Genomic DNA, 21,617 nt, shown 5'->3' on the forward strand with positions numbered 1-21,617 from the left:
TGGGTTTCTGATCACTGTCAGTGGCAGGGGGCTTCTTCCTGCTTTCCCTTTGGCCTCCCTGCATTGTGCCTACATATGCAAATTAACCGCCATCTTAGTTGGCAGTTAATTTGCATATAGCCCTGATTAGCCAATGAAAAGGGTAGCACCGTATGCCAAATACCATTTTTCTCTTTTATTAGTGTAGATACCCAGATGTAGGATTGCTGGATCATATGGCAATTCTATTTTAATTTCTTTGAAGAACCTCCATACTATTTTCCATGGTGGTTACACCATTTTACAATCCCACCAATACTGCAGAGGGTTTTAGTTTCTCCATATCCTCATAAACACTTGTTATTTTCTGTGGTTTTTTTTTTTTTTTTTAAGTAGCCATCCTAATGGATACAAAGTAATAAATCATGATGGTTTTGATTTGTATTTCCCTAATGATTCGTAATATTGAGCATCTCTTCATATTCTTGTTGGCCTTTTGTATATCATCCTTAGAGAAATATCATTCAAGTAGTTTGACCACATTTTTTAAGTTTTTTAAAATTAATTTTAATGAGAAGAAGGGAGGGGAAGAGAGAGAAAATTCAGTGATGAGAGAGGATCATTGATCAGCTAACTCCTGCATGCCCCCTGCTGGGGATTCAGCCTGCAACCTAGCATGTGCTCTGACCAGGAATCAAACTGGGACTTCCTGGTTCTTGGGTTGACGCTCAACCACTGAACTATACCTGCCGGGCAGTTTGACCATTTTTAAATTGTATTATTTGATATTTTGTTGTTGAGTCATAGAAGTTCTTTATGTAATCTGGATATTAACCTCTCATCAGATAAATGATTTGGAAATATTTTATTCTAGGAGTTTTTATGCTTTCTGGTCTTACGTTTAGCTGTTAATCTATTCTGAGTTAATTTTTGTACATGATGTAAGATAAGGGTCCAACTTTATCCTTTTGAATGTGGATATTCAACTTTCCCAGCATCATTTTGTTGAAGAGAGCGTTCTTTTTCCATTCAATAGTTTTGGCACCCTTGTTGAAAAATCATTTGACCATATATGTGAGGCCCTATTTCTGGCCTTTCTATTCCAATTTTGATTTTTTAGCTCAGATTTCGTTCTTTTCCAAGATTGTTTAGGCTATTCATGGTTCCTTGAGATAGCTACATGAATTTCAGGATGCATTTTTTTTTATTTCTGTAAAAAATGTCATTGAGATTTTGATAGGGATTGCACTGATTCTATAGATCACTTTGAGTAGTATGAACACCTTAACAACATTAACTCTTCCAATCTATGAACATGGAGTGTGGAAAGATTTAGCTTTTAGCCTTAGGTTTACTTTCTTTTTCCTTTGCCATCATCTCCTTCTGTACATGAGTGACAACTGCAGAAAAGCAGTGACAAACTATATTCCCAAGTCTCAGGGCCCCATGTTGGCTGAAATTCTGCTCAAGGATGTCGCTGTGAAGCTCGGCATTGTAAAGCGGCTTTACAACTTTATCCATGGGCCTGTTTTTCAGAAATTCTAACTACCGGAACTTGCTTGAGGAGCTTGTCTTTCTGAACTCTGGTTTGCTAAAGACCAGAATGTTAAATGTCACACTGAAATGGATAAAACCTAATCAAGGCCAGATAAGACAGGCAGGCTCACTGCTTTTCACATCACTTATTTCCTTCTTGTTCTGAATGATTTGCTTTGTAGGTATATCTTCACTGGGATTTATATTTTTGAAGCTTTGATAAAAATATTGGCAAGAGGTTTTATCCTGGATGAGTTTTCTTTTCTTCGAGATCCATGGAACTGGCTGGACTCCATTGTCATTGTAACAGCGTAAGAATGTTAAAGATTTTTAATGGAGAGACTTGGGGTGGGAAAGAAGCCCGTTTGGCTTACATCAGGGCTCTGTGTGAATCCAATTGAGTAGCTAAGTGTGGTCTAGTAATGCCTTAGAGCTCTGAGGGCAGTGTTGGTTGACCCTGAACAGTACCATGTAGTCAGTTGGCCAGAGGCATCCATGCACAAAGCCATTTCTAGGCCAACCCTCATGTTCTCATTCCTTCAGTCATTCATTCACCAAACACTGGCCTACTATGAGCCAGGTTCTGTGTAAGATCCAGGGCTTGTGATAATGAAAAAAATAAAACCAACAAACATACCTCATTCTCAGTCCAGGTGAGAAGAGAAACAATCAGTGACCATTACAATCTGGCACGGTGAGCGTTAAGGTAGGAGTTGTGCATGTATCAGGCTGTCAGAGAATGTATCAGGCTGCCAGAGCATATATGGTTGCTGTCAGAGTATGTATTGGGCTGCCAAAGCATGTAGGAGGAACCAAGGAGTCTAAAAAATCTTCAGCTACTAGAAGGACACAAAGAGTTTCTCTCATGTTGTCTTCTAGAATTTTTATAGTTTTGACTCTTATGTTGAAGTCCATGGTCCATTTTGAGTTCAATACTGTGTATTTTGTATATGACAGGTGAAAACTGAAGTTCTTCCTGAAGGAAGGGACATCAGTTTGGCATCTGAATGATGAGGCAGAGTCAGCAAAATAAAAAGCAAGAAAAGAAATGGTCTATTGCCAACACAGTAACAACAAACCTTTAATTAAGTTGTCAAGCCAGCCATTATTTTAAGCACTTGCCTATATTTTCATATTTAATATTCACAAAAGCCCTTTGAGGTAGTTGTTATTCATTTCAGAGTTTTACATTTGAAGGTCTAAAATCGGGCTCTCTTAGCTATTGAAAGGTGGTGTAGTATAGCAGTGAATGGTGTGGGCCCAGGAGTCAGACCACCTGTGTACCTTATGGTCTTGGCCACATATTGAGACCTTAGGGAAGTGCCTGGGGCCAATCAATAAACGTTTCAATTGATTTATATTAAGCATGGATGTAGCCACAACTATTTCAAGGAATCCTTACCTTTGTCCAAATATAAAGATTTGTTGAGAACAGCCACCTGTACAATCTCTGGTCCATAGCAAAATAGAATATTAGGAGACCTTGAGATGAAAGTGGGCTTGGGAAGGTAAGGCCCCAGATTTCACCTCTGTGGACCCAGGGCCTACGCTATGCTTACTTGTGCCTATGGTGGTGTGCAGTGCAGGACTGGGCTTTTCCTGTGCCCTGTCTTGTAGGTCTGTGTCAATATTATCACCTATGAAGGCCAACAGCATCAGTCTGTCATCCCTGCGTACCTTCCGAGTGTTCAGAGCTTTGAAAGCAATTTCAGTAGTTTCAGGTAAGTCACTTTAACTTTCAACATTTACTCTTAGTGGGACAGAACATTCTCTTATATTTAAAATTTCTCCAAATGTTATATAAACCAAAATCAATCAAACAAACAAACCAACTCTGTTTTTACTTTTTATTTGATTGTTCAACAAATATGTATTGTGCAGGTGCTGTGCTAGCTGCTTGGGATATATCAGTGAGCAAACAGACAAAGATCCCTGCCCTCATGGAATTTACATTGTATATGGGGGGTGGGGAGACAGACCCTAAACAATAATTATCCTATATAATAAAAGCCAATATGCTAAGTGTCCTGTTGGCCGGTCAGCCGTTCAACCAATCAAAGCGTAATATGCTAATGATATGCTAAGGCTGCTCAATGGCTCTCTATGACATGCACTGACCATCAGGGGGCATACAGTTGACTGGTCGACCAGCCGCTATGACATGCACTGAACACCAGGGGGCATATGCTTCAACCAGTAGGTGAGCATGCTGCTGGGGTCTGGCCAATTAGGACTGAGTGAGATGTGCCGGACACACCCTGGAGCCCTTCCACAGTCCTTCCCCAGCTGGCCAACCTCCTGCATCCCTCCTGGCCCCGATTGTGCACCGGTGGGGTCCCTTGGCCTGGCTTGCTCCTTCTTGCAATCCAGGACCCCTTGGAGGATGTTGGAGAGCTGGTTTCAGCCCAAATCCTGCAGGCCAGACCAAGGGACCCCACTGGTGCATGACTTTGTGCACCGGGCCTCTGATAATAAATAAGTTATCCAGCATGTTAGAAAGTGATATGTGTCATAAAAAAATACAAACAAAAAGGAAAATTAAACAACATGAGAGCTACTGGAAGTCACAGTAGGGGAAACAGGTTGCACTTTTCAATAGAGTGGTTAGGATGGGTGTCATTGAGAAGGTGAGATGTGAGCAGATTTTAAGGACATGATAGTTTCACAAGCAGATATATGGTAAAGAGTATTCTGGGGATAGGAAACAGTCCAAAGACTGGGGATAGGAAGGGTATGAATGAGGCTGGAGCAGGCAGAGTGAGGAGCCAGATGATGGAGGTGGGAACACAGAAGTGAAGGGGAGGCATGTAAGTGCTGGGAAGATTTGAGCTTTGCTCTGAAACAAATGGGAGCCAGGTGAAGGCTTTGAGCAGAGGAGTCGCATGACCTGACTCAGGTTTTGAAAAGATTACTTTATGTGGGGACTAGAATGTGGGGGAGCAAAGGTAGAAGCAGGAACCCAGTGGGAAGCATGTCGTTGCCATGGAAATGTGCCGCTCAGATCTCCTACTGCAAGGACCATAGTTGACTAATGGTCTCAGCTTGCCATCTGTCTGGATTCACCACTGCATTCCTGTTCATGCCAAGATTGGGCTTTCAGGAAGGGAGAGGGAGAAAGAGAAGGAAAGATGTAGGGTGAGAGGGAATCATTGATCAGCTGCCTCCCGCACACTCCCTACTGGGATTGAGCCCACAACCCAAGCATGTGCCCTGAACGGGAATCAAACAGTAACTTCCTGGTTCACAGTTCAACACTCAACCACTGACCCATACCAGCTGGGCTAGAGGAAGGATGTGGGACTCCCTATTGGAGGACTTTAGCTTAGGGGCTCCCAAGCAACCTGGTTGAGACTGTCACATCAGCACTAATCTGAGGCTTGTCCTGTCCAATCATGCTTCCTTCTTATTCTCCTTTCCCATGTGTCAGCCCTGTGTCACAGTCAGGCTCTCCCTGCCAACTCTACTCCTTCCTGCTTATTCTTTACAGGCATTTCACCCAACCAGTCTCTTGCAATCTGATCCCATAGTACCTGCTTCCCAGAAAACCCACACTAACACAAGGGGACATTGCCACAATCCAGGCAAGAAATGATGGTGCTCTCAGATCAGCTGGTGGTAGAGGAGTTGGTGGACAGCAGTCACATTCTGTATACATTTGAAGGTAGAAACAATAGAATTTCCTGATAGGCTGATTGTATGTGGTGTAAACAAAAGAAAAGAATCAAGGGTGGGTCAAGGATTTTAGCCTGAGTGACTGGAAAGATGAAGTCATTGACTGAAACAGGGAAGACCATGAGAGGAGCAGGTCTTGGCGGTCAGGGTAGGAGTTCATTTTGGACATGTTCTGTTTGAGATGGCTGTGAGACATCCAAATGAAAGTTTTAAGTGGGCAGTTATATATGAGCTGGGAGTTTCAGGGAACAGTATGGGCTGGAGATATAATTTTTGAAATCATGAGCCTATAGATGGTATCGAGAGCTAGAAAATCTGATGAGATCACCAAGAGAACAAGCACAGATGGAGACTAGAAGAGGGTGAAGGTCTGAGTCCCGGAGCCTGCAACCTAAGGGGAGGGGCGAGGAGTCACCAGGAAAGGTAATGAACAGGAGCCACAGGAAAGTAGGAAGGAAAGCAAAAGTGGTCTCATGGAAGCCAGGTAAGGAAGGTGCTCCGTGAATCAGGACGAAGACAAAGATGGGTGGTAACTATGGATTCCAGTTTATTAAAAACGAGGTTATTATGGTACACTCTTCTCCTTTCCTTCCTCTTTCCTCTACAAAAAAAAAATCATTATAAAAAAATACCTTTCTGGAGTTCTTTCCTACCCCTCTATCCCTTATATTAATGGCTGAGCTACTGTGTCAGAACTATAGGCAATTTGGGTCTTTTCAAACAGAGCAATGGGTCATTTTTTGAAACTCCATAAAAGTAACTACACGGTGATAAGGAAACTGGCAGTCAGAGGACAATTACGTAGAATTTGTCTCTCCTCCTCCTCCTCCTCCTCTTCTTCTTTTGCAAAGCGGGCCTTGGTTTCCCGGGTAGATTTAGGGGCTCTCTGCGTGAGCTGAGTCCCTTGTAGTATCATACAGGTAAAATATATACTGAGGCAGTCACTTAGTGGCTTTATTGTCTCCTTTTTCATCTCTAAGCAGGTGACTCTAGTCTCCCTTATGACTCATGAACACATAGGATCTCTGGATGTTTTTTGGAAGTGAAGGTGTAAGGCACAATCTTTTAAGGGATTATGTAAAAATTATTTAGGAATCACAACCATCTTCTTTCATTCAATTCTTCTTGCACTGGAGAAGACTCAAGTCTCTTATAGATGAAATTTGGACTTGGATGAAGTTATAGCAATTTCTTGTTTGACTGCAACTGGGGACATAGCAAATGCCCCAGCTTGGCCTCAAGGCTCTCCCCATGTGACATTATACTTTGTGGGAAGGTTATCTATGTAGGGCTGCTTCTGCCTTGTGTTCTCAAGTCTACCATATATGGTTTACACGAATCAATTGAAACTTTGTCGGGTAGTATCATCCCACCTGTTATAGTTCACATCTGGTTATCTCTCCAGCTGTGTTGAGAGCAGAGCCCATGACTCAGTCGTGAGCTAGGCTGACTTGTGGCTCCTCACCAGATGGTGCACATCTTTTCCAACTCTGCTGGTACATCATGCTGGTAACTTGAGACCAGGGAGAAGGGGTATATGAAAGGAGAGGAGGAATCTACACTATGGAATTCAGCAAACAAGGAAATCTATAAATGCTTTAAATGAAGAGTTTCCCATACCCTCCTTCCCCCCTTCGCACTCCGCCCTCCCCGGGAACTGATTTTAAATATTTGTCGGCATACTATAAGACTATGTTCTTATTGGTAACTTTGGCATTCTAACAGTGCGCCATGGACACAGTAGGTGCTCCGTAAATTTTTTTTGAATGAATGAAAAAGCAACCATATTATAACTAGTAATCTGAGAGTTTTTTTCCCTAGGACATCCTTATTATTTGAGTCTAGACCAGGGGTGGGCAAACTTTTTGACTCGAGGGCCACAATGGGTTCTTAAACTGGATCGGAGGGCCAGAACAAAAGCATGAATGGAGTGTTTGTGTGAACTAATATAAATTCAAAGTAAACATCATTACATAAAAGGGTACAGTCTTTTTTTTTTTTTTTTTTTAGTTTTATTCATTTCAAACGGGCCGGATCCAGCCCGTGGGCCGTAGTTTGCCCATGGCTGGTCTAGACAAAGCTCCTCTTTCAGCTTCCTGCCCCTGACACCTCATATACCTTGTAGTAGGTAGTGACTACTAAATGTTAAATATAACCATGGCTCCTTTTCTTGGATGGCCTCATTCTAACCTTAATGATGTATGTGCTTCCCCTTCAGCTGTGGTGGTGCCTACACAGTTGTCATAGTTACTCCCACATGGCATGTTTTTGCTCAAGAGTCTTCTCATTTGTTTTTCAGAGCACCCCTGTGGCAGACCTAGGGCAGGGATGGGGAGCTGAGACCTAGACATGTGGAGTACTCTGATGACACACAACCTCTAAGGCACAGAGTTGGAACTAGAACTCATGGCATCAGAATCCTAGGCCAGGCCTGTTTCCAGTTCCAGCCTGCAATCAGATAGCTTCCGAGGCCGTGGCTGCTCCCTCCTGTGTCTGCCTCTAGCCTGTGTCTGAGTGGGGGCTTCTCTCCACACCTGTCCTCCTCCTCAGGTCTGAAGGTCATTGTGGGGGCCTTGCTGCGCTCTGTGAAGAAGCTTGTTGACGTGTTGATCCTGACTCTCTTTTGCCTCAGCATCTTGGCCCTGGTAGGCCAGCAGCTCTTCATGGGAAGTCTGAACCTGAAATGTGTCAAGAAGGACTGCGAGAACATCAGTAATCCGGACGGTAAACACCCTACTTTTTATTCCTTAGTTTGTGCATAGTTAATTTTGTTTTATTCCCACTCAGACCGTTTATATGTGTGCGTTACAGAGTCTCTTAGGAGCAGGGGGTAACCTCATCTGTCCAGGGTTCTCCTGTAGGCAGATGCATGTCTTAGAGAATTGCCTCATTCTGTGGGTTTCTATGGAGAAAAAAAAAAGCCCAAATTCACATCCCTAAGAACAGTGTCAGCTCCCATCCTTTTCCACAGAGATTTCTGCCCACTTCTTTGACATGTTTTCCAGAAGTCTTCAGAATGCCTGGATTTGGCCAAAGCAAACCAGCAAGTGCCCAGTCCGCAGTCCCGAGTATTTTCTCTGATGGTATCATTTCTTTTTGCTTTGCGCCCTCTTCACACTAGAGGTGACCCTATTCCCATTTCATGTGCCGAATCTCACGTGGCTCCGCTTTCTTCATGCTTGTCTGGGCTTATGAGCTTCTCATGGGCTGAGTCTACACTTCATGGGGTGGTCTCACCAGTTTTATGTCCCGAGAGGCAAAGCGGAGGTGATGTCACTGCTTTCCCTCCTCCTCTTTCTTCCTCTCTCCTTTCCCTCCTTTTCTTTTGCTCCTTTCTGATGGCCTAGGTTCCCTCCAGTTCCCCTCTGGACATCCACTTTGATCACTTTAGAGGGTTTTGAACCATCTGTTTCAAGTATAACCTGGCATATTTGCCGTTCTCTTTCATTTCAGTGGTTTCTTTTTTTAAAAAAAACCTGAACTAATGATTCTTTTCTTCTCAGACTATTGCTTTGAAAAGAAAGATTCCACTGAATTCAGGTTGTGTGGCACCTGGTTGGGTAAAAGGTAAGGAGCTTATATTCTCCATTTCTCTCTCAAGCAGAGCAACTCTAGATCCTTTAAAGCAGTGGTTCTCAACCTTCCTAATGCCGCGACCCTTTAATATAGTTCCTCATGTTGTGGTAACCCCCAATTTCATTGTTAAAAATTGAACATAATTAAAGCATAGTGATTAATCACAAAAACAGTATGTAATTATATATGTGTTTTCCGATGGTCTTAGACGACCCCTGTGAAAGGGTCTTTCGACCCCCAAAGGGGTCGCGACCCACAAGATGAGAACCACTGCTTTAAAGTGATGTGGCAAGCAGTCTTCACCTAATGATTGTGGAAGTCAGTGATGGAAGTTCTCAAACAGTACTGATTTCTTTCACATGTCTAAGCAAGTTTAGATGTGCATTGTTAAATTAAAAAATTAACATGATTACAAAAATCATTAGTAGAATTAAAAGATAAAGTTGAGTAAATAGCCCAGAAAGTAGTTACAAAAGACAGAGACAGAAATATCACAATAAATACCAATACAGAAGTTCTAACTTTTGAAAAAGTAGGAATTCAAGAAATAGAGCACACAAAAAGGAAGACATTAGCAAAGAAATAATACAGAGAATTTTCTTGGGATTAAGAATGCAACTCCCTTGGTGTCCCATAAAGTGCCCAACACAACGTATGAAAAAGGACCATGCCAAGTGCATTATTGTGGCATTACAGAATCTTTGGGGGAAACGATCTTAAAACCAAAGAGAAAAAGGTAATCAACAAATAAAAATTAAAATGAGATCAGAATTCCCACTAGCAATACAGGATAGTAGCTGAGCACTGCCTTCATATATCTAAGGAAAAATAATTTTCAACGTAGAATTCGATTTCTGGCCAAACAATCAACTGTGAAGCTAGAATAAAGTTATACTCATATATGCAAAGCCACCCAGTCTTCTTAGGAAGCTACTTGAGATCTGCTCCAGAAAACTGAGGAAGTAAAATTTGGAAAGAGAAACACATGAGCCAAGAAAAAAATGTATTTGACCCAAGAGAGCCGTTGACATGGGCCACGTCCTTTTCTATGAAGAGCGATACAATAGTGATGAAGCAGGATGGGATCAACCAGCATAGCAGAAAATCAACAAGGGCTAAAATTGATCAATTAAATATCAGTATAAGTATTATATTTAGAGATGTGGATGTAAAATGTTTAAAAGTTGTTGAATTTGGGATGTGTAAGTGATGATTAAAGAATGATGGCATGGTTTTGATTATAAGCATAGGTGCCATGTGATTTTTAAACCACATACGCTTTACTTTGATAAAAATACTATTTTTATTAAAAATTAAGAAAGCGCGTGCCCTGGCTGGGTGGCTCAGTTGATTTAGTGTTGTCCCATACACCAAAAAGTTGTGGGTTCTATTCCAGGTCAGGGCACACACATACCTAGGTTGTGGGTTTGATCCCCGGTTGGAGTGAGTACAGCAGTCAACTGATCGATGATTCTCTTTCTCTTCCTCCCTTCTCCTTTTCTCTCTAAAAATCAATAAAAGCATATCCTCGGATGAGGTTAAAACAAAAAAGGAAGTGCACAGCCTTAGTACATCATAAGGATACACTTAACAATGTGTGTTTTGGTGATGTGGGCAAAGACCTGTGTGCAAGATATCCATTGTTTGTAGAGTAAACCCCAAATGTTTGTAAAGGCAAAAGAACATTAACAAATGTAAATATTCATCATTAGTCAAGCAGTTAGATAAATCATGGGATTATAAGATATGAAAAGAATGGGGTATCTCCCTGTAGGCTGATATGAAAAGATCCTCAAGCTGTACTGCTCCATGAAAAAAGCAAGGTGCGTGAGAGTGTTTAAAGAATGCTTCCATATATGTATTATAGAAGATATGTATTGATATATATGTGCTTCTATAACCATAGACACTTCTAGAAAGTCACAAAATAAGTTAAACTATTGCCTCTAGGAAGTAGAACTGGGGGTTGAGGGGGAGAGGGAGACTTGATATTTATTGTATGACCTTTGCTACTGTTAATTGCTCACTATGTCACTGCACTTAAATTTTCAATGAAAAACTAGCTAATATAAATTTCCTAATCAACCTATTTGGAAAGAGTCAATGGGTACCCACAATAAGGTATAGGCTGGGAGGGTTGACAGGTGGGGATGGCCACTCTACAAATACTGACTTCACCCAAGACTTTTGGGTGTGAGCCCATGGCCCTCAGATGAACCAGTGCTATGGGGTGGGGTGAAGCTGTTATTCTTTCTCTGTTCCCTTGTTTCCCATATCTAGTGCCTGTTCCCACCAGTTTGAATGCATCCACACCAAAAAGAATCCTGACTATGGCTTTACAAATTTTGACAGCTTTGGCTGGTCTTTTCTTGCCATGTTCCGGCTTATGACCCAAGATTCCTGGGAGAAGCTTTATCGACAGGTTATCTATTATTTTTATTTTCTCTCTCGAAATATCTATCATTTATTTATAACCTACCATCTGTTCTTCACCATTGTCCCTTATTCCCCGCCTTACAGTACCACTGTTACATTATGCTTTTAAAATTCTATTAGGAACATAATGATAAACATGATATATGAAAGAATAGTGCACACACCTTTCTCTTCCTAGAAATATGACAGTTCTCCATATCCCTTCCTGCCTGAAGTTCCACCACTAGTGCTTCAGTTTCCATGAAGCATTGCTGTCGTTCTTGCCTCTTTAATTTTAAAATGCAAATACTCTGGAGAAATTCATAGGAAATTCACTGAGACTTCCATGGGAGTGGATGGATGGCATCTTCTCCTTGAGAGAAAGGGCATCAGGAGTCCCTGGGTAACTGGGGAGGCTGTAGATGAGATTGTGGGCTGCTGAGCCAACTACTGCTGGGGAAGACCAATTGGTACTGTATAATTTCTGCTTGAAATGATGGTCACTGCTATGTGGAAGAAGGCTTCAGATGCCAGCGTGTGCTCTGTCCCTTGCAGACCTTGCGTACCTCGGGGCCCTTTGCAGTCTTCTTCTTTGTGGTGGTCATCTTCCTGGGCTCTTTCTACCTGATTAACTTAACCCTGGCTGTTGTCACCATGGCTTATGAGGAACAGAACAGGAACGTCACTGCTGAGACGGAGGCCAAGGAGAAGATGTTCCAGGAAGCCCAGCAGCTGTTAAGAGAGGAAAAGGAGGTACGGCTTATGGGGTCATACTGTGGGCTCTACCTAGAGGGACTCCAGGGGTCATGGGACCTGAGGCTCAGGCTGCTGTATGAGGCCTGGTCACAGCACTCGACCTACTGGTACTTTTCTGAGAATTTGAATCCCTTGCAGACTGGCTCTGCTGCTATCTCTCACTAAGATGTCTAGACACAGGGCTCTTGGGAACAGGGAACCCTTCGTTTAGTTACTCTTTGACCTTCTGAAACCTGAATCTTCTAGGACAGATTCCAAATTGCTGGCTAGAAGAGGGAGACAGAGATAGAGATAGAGATAGAGAGATAGAGATAGATACTCCAGGTTCTGCTCTAGATTTTATTGTGGGAATCTGGAGATGTCTATGTTCAGGGCCTTTCTTGAAAGAGTCTGGGAAGTCAATAATGGTGGCTCTAGAGACAACGGGCATAATCATCTCTCCCTTCTTAAAATTCCTGTCACATAGATAGGCCATTCTCATTGCTTTGCTGGTATCTTTAGATTTTTCCAGTTCAATTCTAAGATTTTCAGGGCAGGGACCATTTTTTATACTCCTCACCTTCCATAGATATATCTCAGGGTGAAACCTATTGTATGTCCTTAATATCTGCATCATAGGCACATACATTTATTGAGTTCCTAGCACATACTGGACACTGTGCTAAGGTTAGTGATACAGAGATATGAAAGAGTCTACTCTGCCTTTGAGAGCTGCAATCTCCGTGGACAGACAGGACGTGTTCCCCAGATAAATAATGACAAAGCTAGCATATTCCAATTAGGTGATGAGCAATCTGCATGGCACAGCGCTACCGAAACAGGGAGAGAGTGCTCACAAAGGTTGAGGTCATTTGTAGTGTTTCATAGGGAGGTATAACCTGTTTATTAATTACGTTTGTTCCTTTTCTAAGGCTCTGGTTGCCATGGGAATTGACAGAAGTTCACTTAATTCCCTTGAAGCATCATCTTTTTCCCCAAAGAAGAGAAAGCTATTTGGTAATAAGAAAAGGAAGTCCTTCTTTTTCAGAGAGCCTGGGAAAGAACAGGTTCTAGGATCAGATTCTGACGAAGATTCCCCAAAAAAGGTAAGTGTTGGTCAAGGAATTAATGATGGGTCAAGTTGTCAATCTAATTGAAAGGGTTCATTCATTTATTTACTCATTTATCCACTCCTCTATTTGCATACACTTTCCTTCACCCATGTGTCTATTCAGTTACCCATTATTTACGAATATCTACTTAAAATGTTGACAGTGTTTACTATCTGCATAGCAGTGGGGTCGGTGATAAGGATACATGAGATATATAAGACAAACAACTAATGATGAAGATACACTAAAAAGGAGACAGTTGCTGTTCAATGTGATGACTGACGTGATGATTGCTGTGGGAGAACAGTGTTCCCTCCCAAGCAAACCCTGAGACATTAGAGTGCAAGTAGATTACTTAGAAAGTGATCCCAGGAAGCACTCAGAGGGGAGGAGAGAAGCAATACATGGAAGAGAGGGTAGCCAAAGGAAGTGCAATATCAAGCCGTTTGCCACTGACGATACTTGCAGTTTAACTTCCCTAGAGTGGGGGCGGTGGGATATGTATACACCAGCTTTGGTCCATCATTGGTTAAAGACTGCTAGGGTGAAAAGACAATGATTTTTCTGTATTTCTAACTTGCTGTGTAGTAGGGCAGAGGGGGTTCAGGTAACAAGAGAAAGCCTTCAGGTAAGGCCCAAGGACATATGGATGAGGCCAACAACAGCATCTGCTTCAGGTAACCAACCCCATGACAGTGGCTTAAACTATGGTGAGAGCAGGGAGGATGAAGAGAGATGAACAGATTAACAGAGTACAGTGATCTGCAGAAGGTAAAATTTGGCAGTTGACTAGATATAGAGAGTAGGGATGATGCCCAGTTTATAGCTTTGGTGGTTGACTTGATGGAGGGTAATTTACGGAGACAGGAAAGGAACTTGTCCTGGGGATGTTGAAGATAGCAAGTTTGGTTTTAGACTGTCAAGTTTGATGTACTTATGGATCATCCAAGCAGAGAAGCCAATTGGATATACAGAAATGAAGTTACTGGGGAATGTGCAATAGAAAATACTAGTAAAAAGCTGTTTTTATCATTAAGGTGGGAGATCTTGAAACATGTTTTACTTGTGGACAAAGGAGTCAGAAACAGGGAAAATGTTGAAGATAAGGCCATGGATTAATGACTAGAGCCACTTTGCTGGGATGGGAGGGAGAGGATGTGGGCAGCAGATGTGTGTGCATGCCTGAGGATCTGGGAATGTTGGGGGGAGGGAGTTGAGGGGCCTTTGCAGAAGTAGATGGACAGATATCATCTACTACTGTGAATAGTTCTCTGATGGAGTGACAAGAGTATAGAGGCTTCTTTCCTGTCAGAACACAGCATATGGAAGAGACTGCAAATACTTTTTTTAAAAAAATTCCTCACCTGAGAATATTTTTCCATTGATTTTTAGAGAGAGTAGACAAGAGAGAGGGAAAGACAGAGAGAAATATCAATGTGAGAGAAACACTTAGATTGGTTGCCTCCTGCATGAGCCTCGACCAGGGCCCAGGCTGGGAAGGAGACTGCAATCTAGGTACATGCCCTTGACCAGAATCAAACCTGAGAGCTTTGGTCTGCAGGCCAATACTTTATCCACTGAGCCAAACCAGCTAGATCTGCAAATACTTTTTTAGTATTTTGAAAGTTTCTCCTTGTTCCACAAAGACAAAGACCCAGACACCTAATATAAAGTGTCTTTGCCCTTTAATTAAAAGAGGAGATAGCTATATAAAGATTACAGGTTGCCTTTTGAACAGGTGATCACAGAGGAATAGTTCCCTCTGGGGCTCTGGTTGGTCAGAACTTTTGGGAAATAAATCATTATGAATACTCGAGGTTCCTGGATAGCTGAAGGTTTATGTTCTTTAATCTCCAGAGAATTTAGAATTATAGGTAAGTAAGCTCTTGAGCACAGCCTGAGAGAGTGCTTGAGGGTCAGTACATAGATCTTGTGATATTTGATTGTTCTTTTCAGCTACTATTTCCAAATCTATTTAGGTAGCATTTAAGGCACTTCACTCTCTGGCTCCAATCCACCTTTCTAAATTTATCTCTCCCTCTCAAGCATTGATTGCAAATTAGATTTTTTATTGCTTTCATACTCTGAATCATTGTTCATTATTGGTCTTTTTGTTTGTTTTGCTTGAAAAAAAAAAACACACAGCAAATGTTTATTGTTATATAATTCTTTGAGTTTGAAATCCAAAATAAAGTTGTTGGTAGGCCCAAATTTCCTCTGGAGCGTCTAAGGCAAACTCTTCCTTCTCCATTCTTAGCTTTTGATGGGTTGCCAGCAATCATTGGTATGTTGATTAGTTTTTGTAAATTTTCGTTTGCTTTTTGTTGACAATGAATAAATCACAGAGAAAAAAAATTTCTGTAGATAGGCCTATAGATACGTGCACCCATAAGAAACATGAGTGGTCAAACCATATTTCTCTTATTTATTATATATGAAATAAGAGAACTGAACATCTGTCATCATCTTGAAATGAGTCAACCTATGTAAAATATTGAACATCTTTGTTGTATGTGGCATTGAAACTCAGTAGTTTGTCAAGTTTTGAAGAGTGGTGGCCTCTTCTCTTAGAAGGGCCACCATGTCCTTTTTTATAGCCATACCTCCTAGAGCAAACCAAACGACTGTCTCAGAACCTGTCAGTGGATTTCTGTGAGGAGCATAGAGACCCCTTTCAAAGGCAGAGGGCGCTGAGTGCTGTTAGCATCCTCACCATCACCATGCAGGGTAAGTTCTGCTTCCTAGCCCAAGGGAGAGCCTAACTTCAATCATATCCTTCCATTCTTCCTCTCTTCGGCGTTCTCCTCCCCCACCCCCCAACCCCCCACAAAGCCCTCTGCAACCCACATACTTCTTGCAAAGAGCGATTTCCTGTGCCTTTTTGGAGCATGTGAGCAAAGTGGTTTGGAAGAAGTGGTCTTCCCTGTAGGCCCACCCTGAGTTGGCACTTGGATAGGACAAGAGCACACACAGAATCTCTTGATTGGGCGAGGCAGTCACTGGAGGTTTCAGTGACAATGATACATAGCCTAGAAGAGAAGACATAGAAATTTCTAGCAGGTGGCAGTTGTCATTGAAGTTAGAGTTAGGAATGTGGCATGGACATAGGAGACCTGTGTAAGCAGGCTGGATCCATCTGATGGACCCGGTTAACAGCAGGTAATAAGGACCAACTAAAGGGTTGGTGTTCAAGGACAGGACTCAAGTCACTGTAAGGAGAGGGTCAAATGGATCACTTAGCACTTCTGTGCCTATTGAATCACCTCATTTGTCCTGCATGAGTCTCTGAAATGGTTCCAGGAAAATCCGAACTACAGCTGCTTTCAGACCGGAACTCAACCAGATTATAGAGTGCTGCTTGCCTCTGAGTAAAGATGCTCCTGTCTGAATATCTCTCCTGCCCCTGAGCCCTGAAAGCTCTCGTGCCCCTGTTACAGCTGTCAGCATGGTCTGCCTCGAGTGAACATAGCATGGGCTTGTGTCTCCCTCTCCCAGGGGTTCACAGTATAATGACTTGTATACAAGCATAAAGACCTGATGTACTTGATTATACCACAAGCAAGTTGTATGTGGAAAACCTTTCTGGCTACACCAGTCAGTGCCCTTCTTGGCTGGTCACGTTGTGTCACAAGAGACCCTGGGGAAGCGGGAGGAAGGAATACAGAAAGCAGCCAGACCAGTTCAGATATCACTCCTCAACCGCTCGTTCATTCTCCTTCTCCAGAACAAGAAAAATCCCAGGAGCCTTGCTTCCCATGTGGGAAAAATCTGGCATCCAAATACCTCATCTGGAACTGTAGTCCCCAGTGGCTACGCTTTAAGAAGGCCTTGAGAACCGTGATGACCGACCCGTTTACTGAGCTGGTCATCACCATCTGCATCATAATCAACACTCTCTTCTTGGCCATGGAGCATCACAACATGGACAAGAATTTTGAATTTATGTTGCAAACAGGAAATTTGGTAACTTTAGGTTTTTTACAATATAAAACACATTTCAGACTTTGAATTCTCTCTTTCAAAGTCTAAACATTTTGTAAGTGGCCCAACCTAACCTAGGTCTTTGGTACTCTTATGTGGAGTAGAGTGAAAGGATGACCTTTAGGATTTTGCATTTACCCAGTTCAGTCGTTTCCCATGAGCTCTGTGTTGACCCTCTAGTATATTAAAGTGTCTTTTTAGTCATCCAGTAGATGACTAAAGAATCACTCAGTGGTAAGCCAGAAGCAAGTAAACATCTTAAAATGTCAACCATTTGGGATAATTAAGAAAACATTAACTATATCCAGAGGCCCTTTGTAATGAGTACCATGGTCCCTGGTGATACTGATGACATCATTTGTCACAAAATAATGTGATTGCCATTACTATGTGTTATTCCCCTGGAAAGATGAGTCAGGGCCTGGGTTTGCTTTCTGGGAAGGAGGTGTCTGGAGCTGGAGGGTTGGGGTGGGGGTAGGGTTTCATATGTTTCCATTTGGATGGATCTAGTCTTAGTTAGATTGGGTAAACTGAGATAAGAGAGTGTACTGCATAATTCCTGCAGAAGGCATTTTTCCCCAAAGGAAAATTAGTCTTCAAATATCATAAATAACAAATAATTACTCACTGAATGATGTAACCTAATTAGCTCAGGAGTTAATAGGCTAAAAATCTTACCAAAATGTCTAGTCATTTCTTCTTGAAGCTTTATTTTATTTTTCCAATTTAAAAATCAATACATGCTTTTTAAAATTTTAAAAATAAGGGAAAATACAAATAAAAGAAATATAAAGAAAGTCATTTCCAATGGTTCTATGAGCAAAGATAATCATTATTTAGCACTGCTGAGTATTTCCAGGCAGTATGTATGTATGTATGTGTATATGTATGCATGTATTTTTTATTCTTTTTTTTTACATTGATGAGAACCCACTGTACCTATTGAATCAGAAGTTGGTCCACAGCTACTTCTATGCATCGAGTTTAGGATGGGGTAGAACTGGAGATGGGTACCTCTCACCCTTAGCCCCCCATTCCTCCCAGGAGGACCAGGGCTCCAGTGAGACCACAATGCAAGGTCAGGGTGGTTCTCCTTAAAGACAGTCTGTGTCTAAGTTCCTTTCCCCATACTGCCTTTCAGAAGAAATGCACTGTGGGTGTGCATGAATCACATTCGATTCCATGCTACATGATAAACCTAACACACACTGTACCTTCTGACAGGTAAGGTCTTCTGGGCTCCAGGCTAGTGTATTCAGCTCTTTCCTGCTCGGGTACTCCAAAACTGGGCTGATGGTATTGTTTCACTTGGAAGCTGAATGCTGTACCTTCATGGCCATGTTTCCTACCTCAACAATTGGCAGACCCATCTTTCAGCACCTTCTCCTGGTGGATGGAGTTATTGGATAAGTTCCAGAGAATGCCCAAAGAACCCAGAGTCACCCCCCTGGACAGGGCTTTGCAATTGCAAAGGTGGTCTATTCACTACTTTATCAGCCTGTCCAACTGTGGGAAGTGACAAAAGCGCCCTCTCAGATTCCCCACTGGCAAGGCATCCTGGATGTTGAGATGAAGCTGCATTTTTCAGTCAGAAGCTGGCTCATTAAATCACTTTCTTCTTCACTCTCACCAGAGGCAGAAAGAAAGCACAGGGAAGTTGTTGGTGTCTGAGGACACAGGCAGCACCTGCACCCCAACTCCTGAAAATTGATGAGAAACTTGTAGCGCTGGCCACCTAGCCTGTGCTTCCATTCCATGTGCACCATGCCCTAGACACACACTACAAAGGTGGCAGCCACCCATCTATTATGTCCCTATGTTGCTGATGGAGGGGAGGCATGGGAGCCTTGAGTTCCAAAGAACACATCCAAACCTCCCTCCTCTGATGGGTGGACTTACAGGACTGGACTTGGAAATGGACTCTCTAGGCTCCAGGATTGCTCGAATCAGGGGAGTACATTAAGCTCCCAAGAGGCATCCATAGCAGTGGAATTGGACTGCAAAACCAGTGGTCCCAAGGCCTCAGGGAGACTGGAGGGCTAGTCACCTACCGGTAAAGCCTGAAGGCGACAGGAGGAAGAGGAGCGTGCCAGAGGGGGACAGGGATCCGTCCAGCACAGTGAACTAGAACAGGCAACACTGCCTGCCTTTAGGCACTGGGTGTGGCATTGGGCAGGGGTAGACAGCAATATTTAAAGGGAAAAGATAGATATAAGCTTGGAATTTTATTTGCCACCCTTGATTTCTTTTTATTTGCCTATTATGGATTTATCTTTTCCTATCCTTTTAACTTATGTCACTTTATTTTAGGGATTTAAAAAATAAATCATAAGTAATTATTTATAAGAAACAGATCATGTTACTTTTAATAGGGAGAATTAATCAATAATGGGTGATTGTTTTTTCCCAGAATTGTAGAGGAGAGAGTCTTATAACTGACAACATTTTTAAAGACTTTAACCCTTTTTACATTACCTTATCATTTTCATACTGTTGTTTTTTTCCTTTTTATTTCTGTGTGTGTGTGTGTGAGATGGAGAATGTGCTGTTTGCTATGAGGATATGCTTTGATTATCTTCTGAAAGATAGTTTTGAATTTAGCTACTACTTATTCAACATTGTGCAAGTTTCTTAAGCCTGTATTAACCTGATTATCAAAAACAAGGCAAAAATTATTTTTGCCTATGGTGCTATAATTTAGCACTTTTAAAAAACTGCTACCTCTCCTTTTAATTCTTTGATACTTTGTTCTGGAATGAAGAGCCCTGCATTCTGAGTGAGTTTTTAGGGTTATATTCCAACTCACCAATCCTCCTTTCAACTATGATCAATCTAAGGTTTAACCTGTGAGTTGCTCAAAGATACTTTTCTGTCTCTAGTAATGTTTTTCAGTTCTCTGTTCTGGGCCCCTTTTAAATTTTTTTCTGATCAAGGTACTAAGATTGAGTGGTTAGGCGAGCTCCTCCTGGATTCTGGTTTATGGAGGGTATCTTTCTTTAATTCGTAGAGCTGTTGTATAGTTCCCCTTTGTGGAGTTCTTACCCTTTGGTATTTTTAAAGAATTTAGCAGAATTAATTGATACTTCCTATCATTCTGCCATCTACCAAGAAGCCAGCTTTGCTTTAATTTCAACAGAATGAGAAATATTTTTTCTCCATTCTGAGATGTCTGCGAGCTTGATAACATTGAACTGGGCACCATGGAAGGGGGTGGAGAGAGAGCAAAGGTAGAGTAAGGTTCATGCTGTAGCAGTTAAATATTTCTTTCCCGTGGATTTTAGGAAATATTGTGCAACCAGGAGAATGCATTGTATTTCTCTGTAACTCCTGTAATTCCCTGGAACCATTCTGCCCCCCGCCCCCGCCCCCGCCCCCGGAACCATTCTTAATGTGTGTGTGTGCAAAAAGAGGTGGCTTCCTTTTCCCACTTTTCTTTGTCTCAATGTAGGTTTTCACTGGCATTTTTATAGCAGAAATGTGCCTAAAAATCATTGCGCTCGATCCCTACCACTACTTTCGCCGAGGCTGGAACATTTTTGACAGCATTGTTGCTCTTCTGAGTTTTGTAGATGTGATTATGCCGCAAAGTCTGCCAGTTTTCCGGTCCTTCAGAGTGGTAAGATACTTACTTTCTTATTTTGCTGAATAACTTAGCAGCCAGGATTGAAAAGAGTCTTCAGTGAGTTCAGTGGCTAATTTGGATTAGTGAGTTCATCTTACGTTAATCAGAGAATCCAAAATATACTACTCTTCCTACTCAGGTCTTTAATAAATGCCCTTGGGAGTCCCAGGGGCCTTCTCTCAGCTGAACCCCTACTCTCCCCTCCACCCTTCCAAGATGAGCCTTTAGGCAACCAGTTGCAAAATGTGTCTTATGGTGTCAGGACTCTGCCCTTTGTCACCCCAATGATCTCTTCCTCCACGGAGCTCTGAGCCAGGCATCCTCACTTCAGGGCTCACCAAGTGGGTTTAGACCCCAGAGCCCAGGAAGGGGATGGGCACTGCTGGTGGCAGGCGCTTTCCCACAAGTCCCTGCCAGGGCTGCCAGTGCCACATTCCACATGTCGCAGCCATTGGAGGCATCCTGGCAACCTTAGCAGAGTACCTAACGTTAACTGACACAGGGAATGCTCAGAGACGAGGAAAGCACTGTTTTCAAGGAGCTATAGTCTAGGGATGATACAAGACAGGCCCAGAAATGGCCACGAAGCAAAGTAGAGCATGACCAAGCCCACAAGAGGTCAGACAGAAATTTATAGAGAAATCACATCTGAGCGGGAAATAGGGAACCATAAAAGGTGGCCTTTTGTCCTCCCTCAAAGGTTAATTTGGCATGGATAGGATTTCTAAGCCTCTAGAGCAGTGGTTCTCAACCTTCCTAATGCCATGACCCTTTAATACAGTTCCTCATGTTGTGGTGACCCCCAATTTCATTGTTAAAAATTGAACATAATTAAAGCATAGTGATTAATCACAAAAACAATATGTAATTATATATGTGTTTTTTACTATTGTTTAGGCTTATTACACCCACACACTTAGCGAGGAACTCTGGCGTTGTCCGCATATGATATACAGTTTCTCCCATCTCCACTCTGAGCAGACAGTGGT

The 21,617-nt window shown here is 42.3% G+C and overlaps 1 protein-coding gene across 1 annotated transcript in view; it reads left to right on the forward strand.

Moving 5' to 3' along the window:
* SCN11A (sodium voltage-gated channel alpha subunit 11) overlaps positions 1 to 21,617 on the forward strand; it is a 105,090-nt gene that overhangs the window by 53,523 nt on the left and 29,950 nt on the right. The window contains exons 5-14 of the mRNA XM_006770556.2: positions 1,698 to 1,826; positions 3,133 to 3,236; positions 7,738 to 7,911; positions 8,691 to 8,754; positions 11,044 to 11,185; positions 11,734 to 11,931; positions 12,846 to 13,019; positions 15,623 to 15,752; positions 16,750 to 16,988; positions 20,455 to 20,622. Of these exons, the coding sequence (XP_006770619.1) occupies positions 1,698 to 1,826; positions 3,133 to 3,236; positions 7,738 to 7,911; positions 8,691 to 8,754; positions 11,044 to 11,185; positions 11,734 to 11,931; positions 12,846 to 13,019; positions 15,623 to 15,752; positions 16,750 to 16,988; positions 20,455 to 20,622 (1,522 nt within the window). The remainder of the gene's footprint in view (positions 1 to 1,697; positions 1,827 to 3,132; positions 3,237 to 7,737; positions 7,912 to 8,690; positions 8,755 to 11,043; positions 11,186 to 11,733; positions 11,932 to 12,845; positions 13,020 to 15,622; positions 15,753 to 16,749; positions 16,989 to 20,454; positions 20,623 to 21,617) is intronic.

The sequence above is a fragment of the Myotis davidii genome, unplaced genomic scaffold (genome assembly GCF_000327345.1).
Source record: "Myotis davidii unplaced genomic scaffold, ASM32734v1 scaffold663, whole genome shotgun sequence".
Classification (NCBI taxonomy): domain Eukaryota; kingdom Metazoa; phylum Chordata; class Mammalia; order Chiroptera; family Vespertilionidae; genus Myotis; species Myotis davidii.